General features: G+C 37.0%; 2 protein-coding genes across 2 annotated transcripts; one reads left to right on the forward strand and one right to left on the reverse strand.

Moving 5' to 3' along the window:
- Positions 1-2,548: 2,548 nt before the first annotated feature.
- Positions 2,549-15,773, reverse strand: LOC131788740 (phenylalanine-4-hydroxylase-like). Its single transcript, XM_059105825.2, has 13 exons — positions 15,664-15,773; positions 15,356-15,454; positions 13,709-13,880; positions 7,891-7,979; positions 7,334-7,401; positions 7,198-7,248; positions 6,694-6,792; positions 6,135-6,181; positions 5,535-5,740; positions 5,130-5,186; positions 4,590-4,685; positions 3,646-3,779; positions 2,549-3,054 (listed from the first exon to the last, which is right to left on the reverse strand). Exons 1-13 carry the CDS (start codon positions 15,727-15,729, stop codon positions 2,895-2,897), a joined length of 1,344 nt encoding a protein of 447 aa, XP_058961808.2. The 5' UTR covers positions 15,730-15,773; the 3' UTR covers positions 2,549-2,894.
- Positions 15,774-18,406: 2,633 nt separating this feature from the next.
- Positions 18,407-20,440, forward strand: LOC131788714 (adrenocorticotropic hormone receptor-like). The gene has a single exon (XM_059105798.2). The coding sequence runs from the start codon at positions 18,443-18,445 to the stop codon at positions 19,364-19,366; it is 924 nt and encodes a 307-aa protein (XP_058961781.2). The 5' UTR covers positions 18,407-18,442; the 3' UTR covers positions 19,367-20,440.
- Positions 20,441-20,454: the final 14 nt, after the last annotated feature.

Genomic DNA, 20,454 nt, shown 5'->3' on the forward strand with positions numbered 1-20,454 from the left:
AATGTGTTGAGCGCTTGCAAAGTATTGTGGGTTGTGTGTGGGCGTTCAGAACAGAAGGGAGACCTGCTTGATTTACACGAGTTTCCTTATTGGTAAGACACTTTAATACGAATGTTTCTAGGCCGGTAATGTATTAATTTTCAGTCTGCTAAAAAGATAGACAAACCTTTTTCTTTTTCTTTTTGAGATTTTTATAAACCTAAATCTGCAGATTATGAGAAGATGCGGTAAACACTGAAATTTCCGTATCTTCAAAGTGGTTGATTTTTCCTATCTGTACTCTCAGTCACCAATATAAATTCCTTTTTAATTTTCAATAAACATGCAAGTTTTGAAAATTGGAATACATCTTTCACCCCTAATGTGCCCAATGAATTCGATTAAACTGAATACCTGGCAAAAACTCCATTGTTGAGACGTGCAAAATATGATGAATTAATTTGGTTTCAATGAAATATTAACAACTGTACATATTAAGGGTCCTCGCATCATATTGATGGTAGTCAGTGCGGTAAATGTCGTCGCCACTGAATAACTACAATAATTTGAATTCACACATTTCTACAAAATTTAACTTTTTATCAAGCGGCATATGGAAAATCCGGAACCTTTCTCCTAGCATAAACTAGAAGACTTGAAACAGTTTCTAGGACAGCTGAGAATGTCAGACAACATTTTTTTCCAATTTACACAATTTTTTACGTTTTGAAGGTGAAAAGCAGATGTCCAACAAAATATCACGGGACTTGAAAGCTCAATAAGAAGATTAACTATGTGTCCCTAATTTTCCTCGACAACCTATTTCATATGGTTATACTGTTATAACAAGGTAAATAACACGATTGACATTATCTTTGCGATATTTTTCGTTCAGGAATTTCACAGAATTTGATTCTAAACTCTAAAAGAGCATGTGTGTGGAAACAGGAGTTTTAGGTGGAGCAAGTTTTGTTTTACGGTCTTGAAGACTTATGGGATGTACATTTTGATAAAATTGAAGTCACTTGTCAATGAGTAGCAAAGAACTGAACGCACAATCTCAGTAATCTTTTTTTTTTCAAAGAGAAGCATCTCGGAGAAGATTATTGTTCACACCATACATAAATAGAGTCTTCAAATTTCAGTTATATTGAGCTATTTTTCAAGAAACACATTGAATCAGACCTCCCAATATTAAAAGATTACATTCCTTTTAAAAGAAAGGCTGTCAAGTGGCATGTCAACCACCTTAAAGGCTTCGTAGGCACCTCTCTGATATCTCCAGTTTTTGCACAAATCTAAGGCCACCACTAGTTCTAGATCTCACGAAACTTGACATGGAGGTTGCTTCAAGGCAGAAGGCAATGTTCTTCACAGGAAACGAAGCATGTGCCAAGTGGGTCTAATGAACGGATCTCTTCATCGCAATCAGTTCTTGAACTTCCACGTTTCCTTCATCAAAGCACTCGTTATTCTTCTTTGTATGGAACCTAAGGACTTCTTTAGAAGCGTGGAGAATGGCAGTTTTTCGTGATCCCACGGTGTTTCGTTGCTTGGGAGGGAGCTTGGGTCTACAAACCTCCACTGTAGGCCTGCCTGGAAGTCAGCTTCCACTTCAGCTGACTTGAAACTACCAACCTTAAGCTTTTTCCTTCGGACTTCTCATTCCTTGGGTTTAGGTTTGAGGTGAAGCTTCAGTGCAGCGAACAAGGAGATGGTCGGGGTGACATTCAGTACTGGGCATCACCGGCTGGTGTGTAAGACATCTCTCAGATCCAGCTATCGAACTCCTCATTCACAATCTTTCAACCGAGTGGCGAGGTATACTAGTTCGTCAGTTAGGGGAGGAGTTTGGTAATTTTAGTTCTCCGAGTCCTTATAATCTGGGTCTAGGATCGAGCCCTAGGGTGATTAGCAAAATGCTAATCATTCATCCTAGTTAGCTTTTACTGCTCAGTTATGTTCAGCTTGCTAGACCATCGATAGAGGGCTGTACGATTGAGGGTCGTAAAACTAAAGCCAAAGTAATACCAACTGCCGATCATAAGGAGCTTACGAAAACTCAAGGCAAAATCTAGCAAACTGCCTGGAGCGCGGGAAAAAGCGACTGATTTAGTTGCGATTGGTTAAAGTCTTGCATTTGATTGGTTCAGGGAATAGCTGGCGCGAGATTTCAGGAACAATCACATAGTGAAAGAAAGCCAATGCAATGCCTGATCACTCTCGATACTCAGTTGAAAATGTCTCTACAACGTTCCAGTGGTACGCGTTCAGACCAGGGTCATTGAGAAAAAGCTAACATAATGTTGCATCCTTGCAAGATCTTAGTCACATGTACCTCTGACTGCTTGCAACTTTAAAATAAATGCGGGGAATAAGCCTGCAAGGAAATGACATCTCATGCCAAAGGATTGCAGCACCGAGTTCAGCAAGTCTCCTTTTGTTGTTGTTAATCGACTAGGAACGGAGTTAAGCCAGATGAACAAAGGAATATGGAGAACAAATGAAAAAAAAAAAAAAAAGGAGCAAACAAACAGAAAAACGAAAAAACAAGGAAACAAAGACTTAAAAGTGAGGGGCAAATTTTATTTTGTGTTGACACCATAAATATATCCGCATGCCTGATACTTGGTCTGTTTAATAATAGATTAGCGTGTAGAATATTTGGTCCTCTTTAAATAACAGACTATTAATAGTATATGCAATATAAAATGGGTTGCAAAAGATAATTTTACACCCAAAAATGTTAACCACAGCGACAGCACATTCCTAAGCTACACTAACATTGTTCCAAACACGTATTTCTGTTGAGTTTGTCAACGCAAACACTTTATACTTTAAGACAAGAAAAGTCTGAAAAACTTTCAAAATGTGCATTTTGCTTGCCTCAGACTTCTCAGTAACAAGTCTTCCGTTTATTCGTATTTGCCGAGAGCTTCCTGCAGAGTGGCGACGTCACCTTTGATGTCATTGGCCAATTTCATTATCTGGTCCTTCGAGTCCAATACTTCCACAGACTGCGTGTACGGATTGTAACGGACAGAGAAGGGTCTGGGAACTTTAGCAGCAAACTCCCTGCAAACATGACGGATAAATGTCAATACCTGAGCAACTGCTCACTTACCCCTCCCCTAACCTAACAACAGTCAACCGATAACAAGTTAAGGATAATGTTGGTTTAGGGGAGGGGTAGGTGCGCAGTTGCTGAAAACTGCAATTGATGCAACATGGGATTTATGTCATGACCATGTAAAAAGTTTCAAAATGCCACTTTCTCTCTTCACCTAGAAAAACACAGTAGCGTTACCTTTCTCTTACTGTTAAGTTTAAAAAATAATTACATGAAAATAAAGAACTACAGCTGCGTGACCCAAACAATCTATATTTCACTCTTTGTACAAAGGTTAGTTCAAAGAAAGTTCAATCTTTGGCCAAAATGAACTGATGCTACTTGTAGTCACATTCCAGCTGATAATAAAATTGACGGGGCCCGAAGCCAGTTACACCCATTTCTTGACAAGCCGCTTTTTTTAAAAACTTTTTTCAAGCCTATTTTCCATGGCTCACACCGAGATGCACCCGGATGCGCAGGAAGAGGTTGGGTGATTGGAGCAGAGGGAGTGAAAATGTCAAGTAAAAGGTAAGGATCGAAATAAAAAATCCTACCTGACTTTTTCCTTTGCACTCTGGAAACTGTCGGCGACAAAGTATAACGGTTGATATTTGGTGATAGGATAGCTCTGAACCACCATCTTCTCAGGCTCAAACGGCCTCTTCTCTGGCTCATCTGTCAGACAATACTAAAAAGGAAAAAAACAGACGCATTTCCAATTTAAAATCAATTTTTTAAAAAAAGGAAACAACGAAGAAGCTCTCTTGTTTTGGTTCAGCTCTGATTCTCGATTTCTTACATGGGTGAAAATCCCCGTTTAAAGATAAACCGTATACTAACCAACAACCTTTTTCCCAATAGAGTTTCCCCGTTGAAAGGTAAATCCGCTAAAATATCTTGATACCTATCGCGAGATGTAGGATATTCTCTGGAACACCAAACCATCACATGACACATATGAACCATTATTCTTAAGAAACTAGCTATCTTGAATGAGGAAATTCGAGAGAGCTGGCTCCTTTAAAATAACGCTTAGAGCACTTTTGGATTGGGTATCAGTAGAGCAAAACAGAACTTATCACGATGACCAATCAAAACACAGACAAATATAAAAATGATCTAGTGAGGGCTCGGAGCAGACAGACGGAGCTGGCTTCTCGCATGTGAAAATGTGAGTGACCTGGCCAAGACTGCATCTAATTGATTGAAAAGGTGGTGCCAGATTTCTTGGCCAATCACGACGTGTAAAACAGCAAACCAATGGTATCCCAAATGTTTAAATCTCTGTGCTTTTTTGCTGGGAAAGCAATCCAGACAATAACTGGATGTTGAAAATCCCACTGACCGAATTGCGAGACGACAGAGGGGGCACACGAGAGGAAGGAAATAAGCGCCTTACACTCATTGTTTACAGACACTCATTAAAGAGTTCGTAAACGGTTGTTGTAGAGCCAAATAGAACTAACTTTGCAGCTGAAAAAAGAGGCTATGGGCTAACCTGAAGTTCTCCAAAGGAAGACAACAGTCCGGCTCCATAAGCCTTGACTTCTTCGTCTTGTTTACAGAGTCCAAACTCAATTGTGAACCAATAGAGCTGCAAGCAAAGAACAAGATCAATTCAACGCAATGATGTTTTGACACCTGCCAGTTCGAAAATGTACCTAAGTATTCATTCAAGAAGAAGAAAAAACTGTGAATTGTTAAGAACTATTGATCTCATTCACTTTTCCCAAACACAAAGTTGTTTATCTTTTTTGGCATCTTCAAATTCTTAAATTTCCTGAAATCACGTAACAAAGACAAAGAAGCAGATCATTCCAGACCTGTATTTTAATAGCCGTTTATTGCTTTAAACCACTCACTCATGAGAAAATTAGAAAAAAACTTTTTCCTTGAAATGATTATGTTACACAAACACAAGCCATTTTTAAAGCACCCACAAGGCAGATTGGCAACCTCATGACGTCATAAGTATGTCACAAAAATGTGTATGTTATCAAAAAATTAGAACCGTAAATACAGCCTGTGTATTCCTTACCGTTGCCAATTTTTCGATCCATTCATCTGGGGCCCCTAAAGATGCCAACCCAATCTCCTGCAGGAGAAAATCAGTAAGATCAAAGAGGTTTAAAACCATTCAGTAGTACCGCGAAGACACTGGACACCTTCACGTACACTCAGTTAGCGCCAAAGCTATTTCAATCTCAGATATAAACTAAAGCAGGTTATTTGAATGATATTCTGTTTATCCCGTCACAAAAAAGCCCCTGAAATTTATTGATGTTGGCACAGACGAAGCCCATCATTAAGGGCAAAAAACCAAAGGATATATCCAATACCATGACGACATTGCTATCTTGATACGTGAAAAGTTTACATGGTATATTCACTTTATGCGGTGAAGAAATCACCATTAATATCTGTACATGTAGCAATATATCACCTGACTAAACTGAGCAAAATCAGAATCAGCGAAAAGTGGGACATGACCAATGAGCTCATGAATAATGTCCGGCTCAGGGGTGTACAAAGGGTTGGAACCATGTCTGATATACTGAGTAGCATGGAAGACTCGGAAGGCAAGTCCAGCAAGGAAGTCACGTGAGGAGATCAGGCCAGCAACTGGGCGAAGACTGAAGCCAGAGCATTCTAAGAGTTGGAATTCAAAGTAAACACGAATTATTGAAAAATAAAAGTGAAGTTCCACGGGGTTATTAAAGAGATGCTTCGTACTGTGGCAAGTACATAAGATGGAGTTTCCAGGTTCTGGCTTCCCTATCTATTCCCATCTGTCTAACTTTCTGTCAGAAAGTTGGTCCATTTGCTTGTTGATTCCACATTCTAATCGTTTTAAGCTTGTTAACAGACAGTCAGTGAAAAAGCTAGTCTAACGTCTCCATATCATATACGCTTGACTTTACATTAAGACAATATTTGACCTGAAAAAGAATTTGTGCTCCAAAGTTTCTTAACTTAACGGAGCGATTCACTATGACTACGAGAAAAAAAGGAAATTTTCAAAGAAAGGAACTAATGAACTTACCTTTCAAGAAATTTGACACCACATCTTGTTGCGGAATGTTACCCAGCCTATGAGAGCAAGTTAAGGTAAAATTGAACAACAGTAATATCAGCTGTTAGCAACGTCGCCTTGGTATATATGGTTAGTGCTCAACATGGGATCTACTGTATGTTAAATCAATGATAGTCCAAACATTCAAACTCCTACGTTGTCACTTCTCTCTTAAAAGAGGGTTTGTAACCATTATTAGTATACAGGAAAGATACCTGTCAGCCAGATACCTGAATGAAACGCATAATTTTTGGCATTTTTAGGGGGAGGGAGGCAAGTGCATGGTGAGTATCAAGAGAGCTTAGAGGGTGAGTCAATGGTGCTCCTTAATGGTGCTTGCCATCACTCTCCTAGAAACAAAGGGGGTGTATTCCTTATTAACAACACTAATCAAGACCCACCCTCACTAATCCATAGCTAGATGCTTTTCACTTGCCAGCTACACACAGCATTTCCACCCAGTAAAGTGAAGTCAAGTCTTTGTTTATGAAAAACTCTACTAATTTCTTTTGCAACATAGCAAACATACCTATAGCCACAGTTTTGCACCAACAGAGGCCACACATAACCATGTTCACGGCATGCATGAGTAGGGTACAGCTTTGTTAACTCAGAAAACACCTTATCCCTGCAAAGAGTAGTAGAGTAGTAGTATGAAGAATTGAATGATACCTTCAAAAATTGATTCAGAATGAAAAAGAAAAACATTATTTGATATACTAGGATAAAATCATTGAATACTTTAACATTTGTTTTGATCAATTGATTAGTTGGTTTTTTCATAACAGATTCTTACAAACTGCTGTGAGGAGGAGGAGGAGCTAGGAAAATTATCTCAGTTCAACCTACACTGTACAATTCTTGGGGGGAGTCTGCACAAACCTTTCCCTAGCATTCATTATAATGATTACATAGTAATAATAAAAATAACAATTTTGCAAGAATTATGATAATGATAAAAATAACAATTTATTATATTGAAAAAAGCAATCTGTTTTTAATCTTAACTAAGATATAAATGTAAATCTCTTACCAGGTCTTGATCTCTTCAGCTGTGTACTTCACATGTGGGATTGGCTGACCACTGTCATCAATACAAAATTATTGATTAGTAATAATGGCAAGTATACAGACTATTTTAATTGAGGAACAATCAAAATTTGACATACTGCTTGTAGTTGATAGCAATATCTGCAAGTTCCATTCTGCGAGCCCTGTACACTGGATCAGTGAAGCCCTTAAAAACAAGCCCATTGTCAGTGAAATTCAAAATAAATTTGTAGAATCTCATTCCTAAAACAAAACTTCTGGTTCAATAGAGAACTGTCACCTGAGGGGTGGAGTAGGTGGTGAAATCAGGGGTTAGATACATGTAGCACACTCACTCTTTATTTAAAGAAAGAAATATAAGGTTTACAAAACTTCATGTCCTGCAAATAGCTACAATGCTAATCTAGGCAGGACAAGAAAACAGCTCATAATCAGGTCTCTTACCCTTGGTGAGTAATCTTTATTTTACAAGTGTTACACAACTCTGATAATTTTCATTTTAATAACATTTTGCTCATTTTGATAACGTTCATTTTAAACAACATTTTGCTGATGTTAGTATGAAGGTCAACTACCAGGTAAACTTCACAAATTAACAGAAACCATAATCACTGGTTTATTTTACTACACATTCTTTGAATTAACACAACAGTAAAATAAAAAGATGTGCTCTTACTGGATGGTCAGCATCAAGCTCTGCTCCATAACTCATTACTCTGTTTGCAAATTTGTCCAAATCTGCAATCTTGCGAGGAAACCATGGCACTAGATAGGGAGAGATCATTCATTATCAAATCTACGAATATTTTAATAAAAATAATATGTGTTATAATCATGGTATCTTTTTCAAGGGCCCTCTAAAGAAGCTATAGGTGGTGAGGGTCAAGTGACAATTTCCTACTGATAAATTGTACTGTTTATCATAGGATGACCTTGATTTCATATTTAATGCTGTAATTGATTTTAAATTCATTTTTCATGTGGTTCTGAAAGCTAAGCTTCCGTTTTTAGCATTGAAAGAGACAAAAGATCAAAGTGCTCTGTGAGAAAACTCGTGAATTGACAGATGCCTAACATGATTTTTTGGATTATGTTTAATGTTATCTGGTTTAGGGAATTTTGTGGTTGATTGTCATATTTAGACTATGAGCAGTTGTTCAGTGTTTGCTAATGTAGCAAAGAAACAAAGTAACATTGGGATAAGATTGGCATTACAATTGAAATGATCATTCTATTACATTTGACAAGGGTGGACATGTTTTTTAAACAGTCATATATTGTTTTTGTTTCTGGTTCAAAAGAAAAGGTTGAAAGTAAATGTGGGTGAAAAGTGAAATTTACTGTCTATCATTGTAAATATTGGAAAATCAAGGCAATACTGTCTTAATGAAAACATTAATGATTCCCTCTTTATCAAATGAGACAAATGGGAACAAGTTTTGAGTGATATAACTAAGCCCAGACTGCCACCGTTATTTTGGATTTCCACCTGGGTAGATTTTGGTCATGTGCTAGGCTATGTATAATCAAGAACAAGATAGAATTTCATTTCAGGCCTATTTATCAATTTTGTGGTGTATAACTTTCGCATTTTAGTAAGTAATATTTATTTTGAATCTTCAAATTGTCTTGAAACTTAAAAGAAAATTGTTCTTTAAAAATTCACTGAAAATCAGTAGCCAAAATTATTTGTTTAGATGTTATTTGATTTTCTTATTAACCTGTAATTTCGTCAGTCGCCAGCACCTTTTGTTGCTTCACACAGAAAAAACATACGATATGAAATGTAATGATCAATTTTGTCCCCAATCTCACGCCATAGTAGAAAAAGCTTTTGAACACCTGTAAACTCCGGGCGCTTCAGAGTAAGTGATATTTTTAATGAATCTTCGGGTTGTTTTCAAGTTCAAGGATTGTAAATTACAATTTTATGAAAAACAAAGGTTGTTCTCTTATTTCAGTGTGAATCCTTGCACGCCTGCCAGTCGCTGGCATCACTTGTTGAAACTAAAACAAAAAAAATAAACTCTTTTAAGATTATCATTGGCTTCTTTTTCACCCCACCACTATTCTTAGCAACAAAGGTTGCCATTTCATTTGTTTATTACTTGCCAAAAACTATCAAATGCACTCAAAAGCCTAAAATCAAAAAAAAGTTTACAGGTATTGACCAATCAAGCAAGTGAGCAACTGCCATTTTCCACATCATACGTACAACTCGCTCTTGTGCTTGCATGCAATTCACAAGTTAAAAAAGACCAATCTTCACTACATTTATGAGAAAGTAGAAGGTTGTTATAATAAGCTTGATTTACAGTAGATGCTGAAATTTGCTTTTCAAGCCTTTTTTATTATGCCTATGTTATAAAAATAAGCAAGTTTTAATACATGTACATGTAAGAAGAATCATTACTGCTAATTAATAAATAATTTACTTTTTGCCCTCAATTTCTTGATCAAACATAAATAATTCATTATACATGTACTTCTCTAAATGGCAGTTATTACACATGGCTCTGAAGTACATTACACCAACCTGAGCCACCTGTCAGCTTAGTGGACAAAAAGAGCCTCTAATAGGAAGATGATCTGGGGCTACCCTCTGACAACCCCCCCCCCCCCCCCCCAACCTCAACTCTGTAACTCTAAATGAACAGAACATGCTTAAGAGACAGAGGGAAGATCTAGGAGTCATTATATTATCTTAGAATTTTTAAACTTAGTTTATTCCTATATAATTATAGTTCGACAAACATTTCCCTTAGGATCACAGCCTCCGCAAGATATTTAACCGCAACAGTTACAGCTGTATGAATAACACCAAACAGGTCATCGACAACCACAACAAGCACATCTTACACTTGTCTCACTCACCTTACATGAAAAACAACAAAGATGGCACGAGAACCAACAAAACATGCAACTGCCGACAAAAGAACAATTGCCGCTCAACGGTAACTGCCTTCAATCTTCAGTCGTTTATCAAGCCACCGTCACACGGAACGACAACAACACCTCTGAAACATACATTGGACTCACAGAAACCGACTTCAAAACAAGACACAGAAATCACACCACATCATTCCGCCAAGCACAAAAACTCCACCGAACTTAGCAAACACATCTGGACACTCAAGAACGACAACATTGACTATTCTATTTCATGGCATGTCTTATCATCTAGCTCTCCCTACAACAGCTCCAGTAAAAGATGCAACCTCTGCCTAAAAGAAAAATTCCTGATAATTTACCAACCTGACCTCTCATCACTAAATAAGCATAACGAACTTGTATCTTCATGCCGACACAGAAACAAAGCGTTGCAATGCTACAGCTGAACTTTAGCTTATAACTAACTAACTTATATCTCCATCAAGAATGGAGATATAAGCCTGAAAATGTACAACATGTAAATATTGAACTAACTGTAAGGGTTACAGGTTCTAAACAACTCCTTCAGTCTTCAACCTTCATGTCACACACTAATTTTATTGCTGCTATTCCACATCAACTACTCAAATCAAATAAATATTTTGCCAATTCTCTTATTCAATTATAAAGATCAATTGATTTGTATTTCATTGTTGGCACTTCCTGTCATAATAAGTAGGCAAAGTTTGGGTGTCATTCAGCATTATGCAGTCAAGAAATCCCACCTATCCAATTTTTTTTTAATAAAAAAAAAGTTAATTGTTGGAGAGCACAGTCGATTTGTAAAAATTAAGAGGTCAAGGTGATTCTTGAGAGCCAAGGTGGCAGTCATCCAGTGTGGGTTTCACTAAAATCAACTCATAATCATTAACTGTCACTCTTCCACTTACCATTATCATCATCTGAAGAGTTGCAATGTAACCACCCCAACAGATTAGTAGTAAGTGGAAAAAAAAAATCAAACAAATATCAGCAAATTAAATATCAGCTGCTAAAAAAGAAGTCATCACAAAAATTTTGACTCAAACAACCAACAGAAATGCTAAACATGACCAACAAGGTGACCAATGTGCAGGTGCCTTTTACTTGTGCTGGTTAACTGAATTAAAAGTGCATCATTTTATACTGGATGAGCAAAAGACATTTAAATATTAAAAACCTTTGTTTATGAGATTTGCACGTACTTAAAAAGAACAACTACATGTATGTTTTGTAAACTCAAGGCAACACAAACGTCAAATACTTTTGATTGAAATTAATGTTGATTATAACAAGCCATTTCTGTCCTGATTACACTGAAGTTCTAGAAGATCTGCACATTATAACAATTATTATTAGTTACTTTGATCGACCTTTTACCTTTGTTTATACCACTTTGATAAAAATTAACTGTTTGATTGAAAGTTTTATAACGTAGAAGAGAACTGTAAGTGTGGTTCAATTAATAAAAAATAAAACACTCAGTAGTAGAAGAGCTGTAAAACGTGCATCCTGTTCATGGAATCTGAGATTAACAGTAACATCATACAACACATTATCCTTAACAACTTAATCTCCAAAAGGCATACAGACGGGGTTACTCAACTGAACTCCTACTAATCCACCTAACACAAATGTGGAGAAAAGAGTTGGACTCTAGAAAGATTGTAGCAGCAGCATTTGTGGACTTTAAAAAAGCATTCAACTGTGTTCCACATGAAACATTAGTAAAAATGCTGGAATAACAATTTGGCATCACTGGATCACTGTTGGAGTGGCTGAAAGATTACTTGAATGAAAGGAAACAGTTTACAACCTTGAACGAGATGCAATCTGATCCAGCAGCAGTGCCTAATGGAATTCCACAGGGTTCAGTACTAGGCCTGACCCTTTTCACATTATTCACCAACAATTTACCATCTTCTATTGTTTCAGGTTCGTTATATATGTACACAGACAACACAATGATTTACTGTATTGGTGAGACAGCAGATGTGGCAGTCACACACTTAAACAAGGCATGAAATGAGGTCTACAAATGGTGTTTGAACAGCTGTTTATCCTGCCATCCAAGAAAAAGTGAGGTTATGCTGATATGCAAAAGAACTGTACATGGACCTCTGGCCCCTGTGCGTCTTGGTGACTCAATTCTCAAGTGGGTTACAACTACACAACTGCTTGGCATGACAGTTGACGATAGATTCACCTGGGTACAACACACACTGGAACTTAAAAGGAGTTTTGCTAAAAGGCTAAAAGCCATAGTAACTAGATATAGGCAGAGTGATTTTGTATATTACTAATAATTTAAATGGAATTGGCATTGGAATATCATAAATTTTAAATTTTATAATTTTATCTTTAGGTAACTTTAACATATATTTTGATTATATATATTTAAATTTGATATTTTATATCTTGTTATATGTCTAAAAGTTTTATTATTTAACTTTGTAGTTATTTTATTTTATGCGCAACCCCACAAGCTACTAGCTTTAATTACTATCAAGATAAAATAAAGGTTTATTGTATCATAGCTTAAATTATGCAACATAATAAGACAATGATAGTTCACACTAACCCGAATTTTTCTAAGTGCAATTACAACTGCATATATTGTGCAGGTGCTCATGTTCATTGTGTGTTTTTTCAACTAAAGAGGGAATGATCATGAGAAATGTTCACAATAAAAAGACATCATCAAGTTATAGCATTTATTATACAAGGTGCGAGAAATAAGGAAAGTAGTAAAAAGTCATTGCCCAAGTATGGTTTGTAGGCTTGTAATATACCCTTCACAGCACATCAAACGCAAGTTTGAATTGCGCAAAAAGAACTTAAATGTTTATAAACAAATTATTCTAGCCTACCCAAGGGAAAATCATTGCCACGTCCCATTAATCAAAAGAAACATGTTGTGGTAACCCTAACCCTTGGCAAGAATGCTTTCCCTTGTAGGAAAGGGTTAGGCTACCTCCATCTGCGGTCTTTTCTTGAGATGATTATCAATTTCTTTCTAAGGGAGACTGGTTTCCCAGGTATCAGGAATCTTAATTTCAAGGAAAAGCATCTCATGTAATTGTGTCAAGAAATCGAACAATAAAAGTGACCCTACTTGGACTTTCAGGTACATTAGCTTTCTAGCACCTGATGCCAAACACTGTCTGGGGGAATTACAGCAGAAATATCAGTGAGATAACATGTTATATGTGTTGTCTGCAAGTTTTAAAACTATCAGTTTGCCTTTACTTTGAAATATACTGCCCAAAACAAATTTCTGGCCGAAAAGAAAAGGCGAAGTAAAAGTGATTGTTACAAATGTGCCAAAAAAGGAACATTACATGTCAGAATATTATAGGGATTGATGGTATGGGATCACTTAACCATGCTGTGCTGTCTGAAAGACAATGCACAGATTAATATTACCTTTGTTCTCATTATGCCCAGTTTTTTGGAGACTAAGAGTAATGAGCAGGGTAGAGAAAGGTAATGAACAAGATAATTTTAATAAGAAAAATAAATTCAAATTTGCATAGAAAATCTACAATTAAATGGTCAATTATTTATATGTAACTGGCAAATACCTCCTCCTTCCTCTGAATGAAGCATGATTGACAAAGCATGACCCTTCAAGGCATCCATAAACTTTTCAAGCTTTGCCCCTTGAAGTTCTTCACAATCCACAATGAAATCATATTCTGACTTGGAACGCTTTGATGGCCTTGACTCAATGTGTGACATGTTCACCTTGTGATCCTGTGGACAATAAAAGAGAACATTTTTACCAATCAATAATATCTCTAGTGACCATTAAACATACTAACATTGCAACGTAAACTGAGCATAGTCAGTTTGAACCCAAGTCAAGTTGATATTTTTCAGCTAAGTAAAGCCACCTTTAATTAACAGCTAAATCATGTCAGCCATATAATTTTTCTTAACTACTGATAACGAAATGAAGCTATGTGCAACTCAATTTTTGAACCCTTTCAATTCAAATGTTAATGTAGTTGGCGGGTGATTCTATAAATCTACTGGTGTGATAAATATCCTTGGAGAATTCTAGGCAGGAACACAAACAGCCTTTTCCTTTCTACAGGTTTATTTATGTAGTTATAAATGGCTCACATCATTCTGGAAGTTTTTGTAACTGTACATGAATGCTTCTGAAGAAACAATGTTCTGAGAATTTTGGTTCATTACAAAAATTTTTAAAAAAGACCAAAGAAAAAGCCAAGTAGAGAAGTTTTATCCTTCCAACCTCTTGTACACCCCTATATCTGCCCTTGACCATACAATTTCACATGCCTTTTAAACAGTTTTCTCTCATTGAAAGGTTAATAAAAAAATACCTGTATATGCAAAAATTTCAGCATATTCACAAGTTGAAAACACATCAGTTAATCACAAAAATCTTGCAGCTTTCAGTCTTTTCACACAATGCTACACGGTTATCCGATAAATCCGGCAAATTTGCATAATGATTCTTTCTTGATTTCCGAGAGAGAGATTCTGACTAAAACTATAACTTCTTTCTTTGGTTAAGAGTTATTTAATTGTTCTTGTTTCGTTACAGCTTTTTTCCCCAGATTTACAGAACACTTTGTTCCTCAAGAATGTTGATATTTGAGAAAACAACATCCTAACAGCTGCGTAGAAAGTGTTGAGAAACAATTAGTTCAGACACAAGCTGTGCAATCATCGAATTAAGAAGCACATTGATAATTTGGAGAGCACTCAAGAAGCTAGAGTTGCTCTCGACTACGCCTTGAGCAACTCTTTGCCATCTTTGATACTCTCTCAACTTCCCGCGGGATTCATATCTCGATGAAACACGCTGAGGTGAGATGTTTATTAAGTTTGGAGAGCAGTTTTGGTGTACTTTTCTTTGGGTAGAATGTAAATTCTTGGATCTGGAAATGTGATAGCAATGATGAAGGTTCACTCGAAAAGCACAGCGAACAAGGTTTCATTTAGAGGCTCTTAGTAATGATTGCATCAGATAAAAAAAAAAAAAGACCGCATTAACTTTACGAGTAACTTGGGCCCGTTCTAACAACACTTTCGTCTCGGAAATTTCATCAGAAAATGCTGATTGGAAATTATACTTACAGAAACTGAATAACAGAGGATTTGACTTTAAACGAATCGTTAGATCACCCACTCTCCAAAAAATAACGCCTAAAGCACCTCCAAGCAGTATTCTAAATACAGGTAAATGAATGCAGTACCTCAAAAAGTTTGAGAGCTCGGGCCAGCGACCCAATCTCTTCTTTTAATGAAAACACTATCGAAGTGTGTTTCTTTTCGTCATCCTCAGCTAGATGCTTCTGCGAAAACAACAAAAAAAAGCGAAAAAAACCTGTAGTAGATGTACATAACAATCAAAACAATGGACTACAACGAAGCACAACGAAGCACGTACGATCGACAAATACAATATATGATCATCTTTTCTCTCTGTTTGTATGGAACAACCAAGGGTAACTCGATACCACAAACTAGGAATGAACGTTCGTGATATGACAAAAAAATTCACCTTTCGATTGGTAGTATCTTCGTCTAAATCGAAGTGTTTTCTTTTGCCCGCTACTCCGGCGTCCATGTTAATTCCTGAATCTAAGTGCAGAATTGCGTGGACTTCGTCACGTGGCCACATGTATTATTCTTAATAGAGATAGGTGTGTATGAAGGAGGGGCGAAGGTGGGGCAAGGGTAATCTCGTACCCAGATTTTACCGTGTAACTGTACCTAAACCACTTCGTCGTGAAAAGTCTGGGTTTGAGACCAGGGCAAATGGTGCAAAGACGATAGGAAATTACGTAACTAGTTAGCTTCCAAGCCTGTCCAGTACTACTAATCAGGGTTGTCTAAAAGATTTTGAGTAACCGCACTAAGATACAAAGTTGGCAACACTAAGAGTCATCAACGTCATGCTTCCATGCTGAAAATTTAGCCATAAGCATTCGGAATAGCTGGCGCGTTTTTCGGAGTGGATGGTGAAATGAGCTAGTTGTTAGCTAGATGATTCAATTGTGAATCTTTTTCACTCAGTGTCACTTTTTCGGGAAAGTTTTCTTTATCTGTATAATCTTGTAACTCCCATTTCAGATTTTTTTCATAGACAAGTTCGAATAAATATGAATGAATGCGTGTAAATATAACCTTCGGCTTTTAGGTATTGTAAAACCAAAAAGATCTGAGTCCCAAAAAAATTCTTCAATCCCCACACCGAGCCTAAATGCTGTTTTCATAAGGCGTATGATTGTTATTAGGGATATTGCCAATTGCTCAGCTATATTCACCATTTAGTGATGGCAATGACTGCATTCTCAACGTTTCTGACATATGAAGACTTTGCACTGTTTCACACAAAAACTTCTAACGGTTCTTGCTCAAAGCGATCATTCTTTGAACATAATTCTCTTGCGTTGACCGCCTCTGGGTCTTGCTGTGGTTGCAAATTCTCATTTAAAACATTGTTATATGGGCTACCAAATGTCTCCTTATTATTTAGAGTGGTTACATGTATGTAGGTAAAACAAGCGTGGTTAAGTAAAAAAACCACATTATGGTTTGGTTTTATCTAAGTAACCAAAATTAGTTTCATGTTCCGACTCGAAAAATAAGGGAAAGTTTTTATGGTAGAGTCTTTTATTTTGTGATCCCACGTGTGCCCGTCTATCGGGTCCTATTTAGTTGAAACAAAATTGTGGAAAGTTTCAGCACTAAGAGGTCATAATTATGATAAAATGCTCATTGACTGAGTTTGGTCGGGCTGAACGGGAAAGCACTAGGCTCTGGCTCATGACATATGCACCTCTCTGCGCTCGCCCGGACCCTTTGTCATGACTTCGAGCCAAATATTTTCCCCTCCGGCTCTCCTCTTGGTCAATAGGTACCATATTGCATTTTGGCCACTTAACCGATATCCACATTTATGTTTTGAGTATTTATTATTTAAGGGACTCGGTAATTTGGTATGGAGGTTATTTAGGGATCTTGATATTGCCAAGGTTGTATTGGTTTTTAGAATTGTTTCAGACGATGAGATATTGCATAAACATTATTATTATGTCTGACATTTTAAATTTTATGTGTTCTGACATAATTTCCCGAAACTTTTATGTAATATTGATTTCCGGCACTTGAAAGAACCATCCTGAGCCTTAAAATTAAATTAAATTGTCCAACTGTCTGACAAAGGACTGTCACCTGGCAAAAATATTTATTTACGAATGACGAAATTCGCATTTTGGTTATGAACGAGGTTACATTGTTTTTGATAGTTTTTCCAGATGATTAGATACTGCCAAAACATTAAATTTATGTCCGAAATATTAATTTTTTTTAAGAGCAAATATAAATTTCGTGCAACTTTTATGTAATATTGATTTTATATCACTTTGTGCTCGGGGCAGGTTGCTTTCAAGCACTTAAAAGAGCCATTCTGAGCCTTAAAATTAAAGTGTCTGTCTGTCGTACAAATAACTGTCATGTGGCAAAAAAATTATTTACAAATAATCAATTTCGCACTAAGAATAATTTTTAAGCTGAGTCTGAATGTTCTTATTTTTTTGCAATTTAAGCCTGAAAATGTTCTTCACATGATCTGAAAGTTGTGTGGCATAATATATCACTAGATAAATTAAGTTCGAGTACAATCTCGGTTATTCTTCAATGTACGTAATAAGAAAACGCATTAAAGTGACTTCATCGTGAGACAAACGGAAAACTTAGCTTTTGTTGTTATTCACCACGATGACTAACCACAACTTTTTTCGAAAACGCATTGTTAACGTTAAAACATGTCTCTAAGTATTTGAGTTAATTGTCCTGCTAGACCACAGTTTTACATTTTTTTTACCTTTATTTACTCTTCTCGCAAAAAATGAGCGAAATAAAGACGGACTTGACTGACTCTCAGCCTAAGTATGTTCTTAGTATGTTCTGAAAATCTTGGTTAATCTCAGCCCGAACATCATCCTACACAAACAAATCTTATTAAAAAAAAAAAGAATGCAACTTATTTCGCATTTGGTTACCTAGAAACAACCAAGCTGCAATGTGGTTAATAATATATAACCACGCCTATTTTGGTTGCTTAATCGAATAGATCTCTTTTTCTATCGGTTTATCGGCATAATAACCCACGCAGGATATTGGAAGATTACGGGAAAAGTTTGTAAACGTGACAAGCCGTAAGCGGTTATTTACAGATTTTTAGAAACAGGATGTTTTAATGTTTTCTGACGTCACTGACTTTTCAGGATAAGAAACAGTTGACTTCCCCTGAAAATTCAGACTCTCTTTCTACGATGGAGCAATCAGTATCTTCAAAACTACAAGATGAGGTATATTTGACGAACGATTCCCGGATAATCAGTGATTCTAAACTGTTCCTGGGGCTTACAGTTGCCGGTTTTGCGCTTTCTTTAATAACAACAGTGGGAAACACGGTCTTGCTGGTGACAACATTTAAGGAAAGCCGTCGCTTACTCGATAAACCTGCGCATATGCTCATCACAAATCTCTGTGTTTCTGATCTTGTTATTGGATTGCTAGCAGGGAATCTCGCTTCAGTATTAGCTCTATACCAATACCAGAGTTGGCTGATTCCTGCCAAACTAGATCTTGTTGTTCGCTTTGTTCTGATTTTTTTGTTGTTCGTAAGAAGTGGGACAATAGTAACGTTGTCGTTTGATCGCTACTTTGTCGTAGCACACACTTTTACATACACATGGATGATTACAAAGTCGAAATACAAGATTGCTATCGCCTTCATGTGGGCAGTCGGCTTTATCTTATCCTCTCTTCAGTTGACAAGCATTCCAGAAAAAATTGTCATAATTCTCTACACTCACACTCACGTCTCGGTTCCTGCAGTATTGCTAACAGTCATTTACTTCAACGTTTCCCGTGTCCTAATGAAGAGAAAACGACACTTACGAAACGTCGGGATGACAAATAAGCAAGTTTGGGATAACCAAAGACGCATGGCAGTGACAACTTTTTTGGTATTGACTTTGTTTTACGGCACTGTGTTACCCGAGTTTATAGTTGTTCATCTTCGCTACTTCTGCCAGCCATGTGCGCAGTCCTCAACATTTAAGAAGCTGGAAGTCATATTTGCAGGACTTCTCTTTCTAACGTCTGCGGCGAATCCCTTTGTCTACGCTTGGAGGGTATCAAAGTACCGCCGGGCATTTAAAGCGTGTTTTCCTCTAACCTGCAGAGAATAGCACTGAGACCAAACCCATGGCAATATAACAACCGTGTTACAACGGGAACAACTGTCCAGGCCATTAGTTTAAAAACATTTCAGAGAAATTGATGGTGCGACAAGAAACTTTAACACTTTTATTGAAGGTGATCGGTTTTCGGTAAAGGCCATTTGTCAAGCTTACTGACTTGGGATGAAAGCGCTGAAAGGGAATTAGATTGAATATTGTCTAAATCTTAAAGGAGTTAGACAATATTCAATCTCTCATATTGTACATAATCAACCGAATATTTCAAAGAGGATGAAACCACAAATTCCTTCACCCTTTACCCGTATGCTTATTCTGTACACTGCTTTCTATATATTTCCCACGCTGCTAACAAGGAGAATCTGTTTAGCAATCAAAAGCCTCTTTAGTTTGTGATCATTTCCTTTGTTCTCGTGACACTACTGTGCGATTCGGCGAATGATATTGTCAAGAGAAATTAGATGCTCGTCACTCGTAGGGGTCTAAAGGTTAATGAGCGTAAAGAGGTAACGACTGTAAGTAATATTCAGTCCCAGCTATTGAGTTGTCTATCGAAGTTTCACTCATAATCGGCTTTGAAAGTGAATAGGAGTAAATAACTAAATAAATGCATTTACATCATCGTTGCGCAAAAGCATCACATATCGACATTCCTATACTAGCAGCGTGCAGCAAGTTTGTCACCATAGACCTACAACACATCCTTATTATAGCAGTGTGCAGGAAGGTCGTCACCATGGGCCTACAATCGGCGACAAAATTTTTCCCCTCCCCCCCAAACAATATGATGTTGCTTTGTGATGCCATGAACCTCTAACTACATAGAGGCAACACTGAATGGGAGAGGGAGGCCTTGTCAATGATTTAGGGTGCATGTGTTATCAACAGGAGTGTTATTCTTCACATTGATAGGACTCTTCAAACATGATGTGTCATCTAATTTCGACACTGATTGTGGTTAAGCGCTGCTCGGTGGTATAGAGCATCCGAATTACTAACTAGAAGGTCGTGGGTCCGACTCCTATTGGGGGCACTGGGAGTTCTGTTTTACTCCGGTATGACTGAATCATTAACTGAAT

The sequence above is a fragment of the Pocillopora verrucosa genome, chromosome 1, assembly GCF_036669915.1.
Source record: "Pocillopora verrucosa isolate sample1 chromosome 1, ASM3666991v2, whole genome shotgun sequence".
In the NCBI taxonomy this organism is placed as follows: domain Eukaryota; kingdom Metazoa; phylum Cnidaria; class Anthozoa; order Scleractinia; family Pocilloporidae; genus Pocillopora; species Pocillopora verrucosa.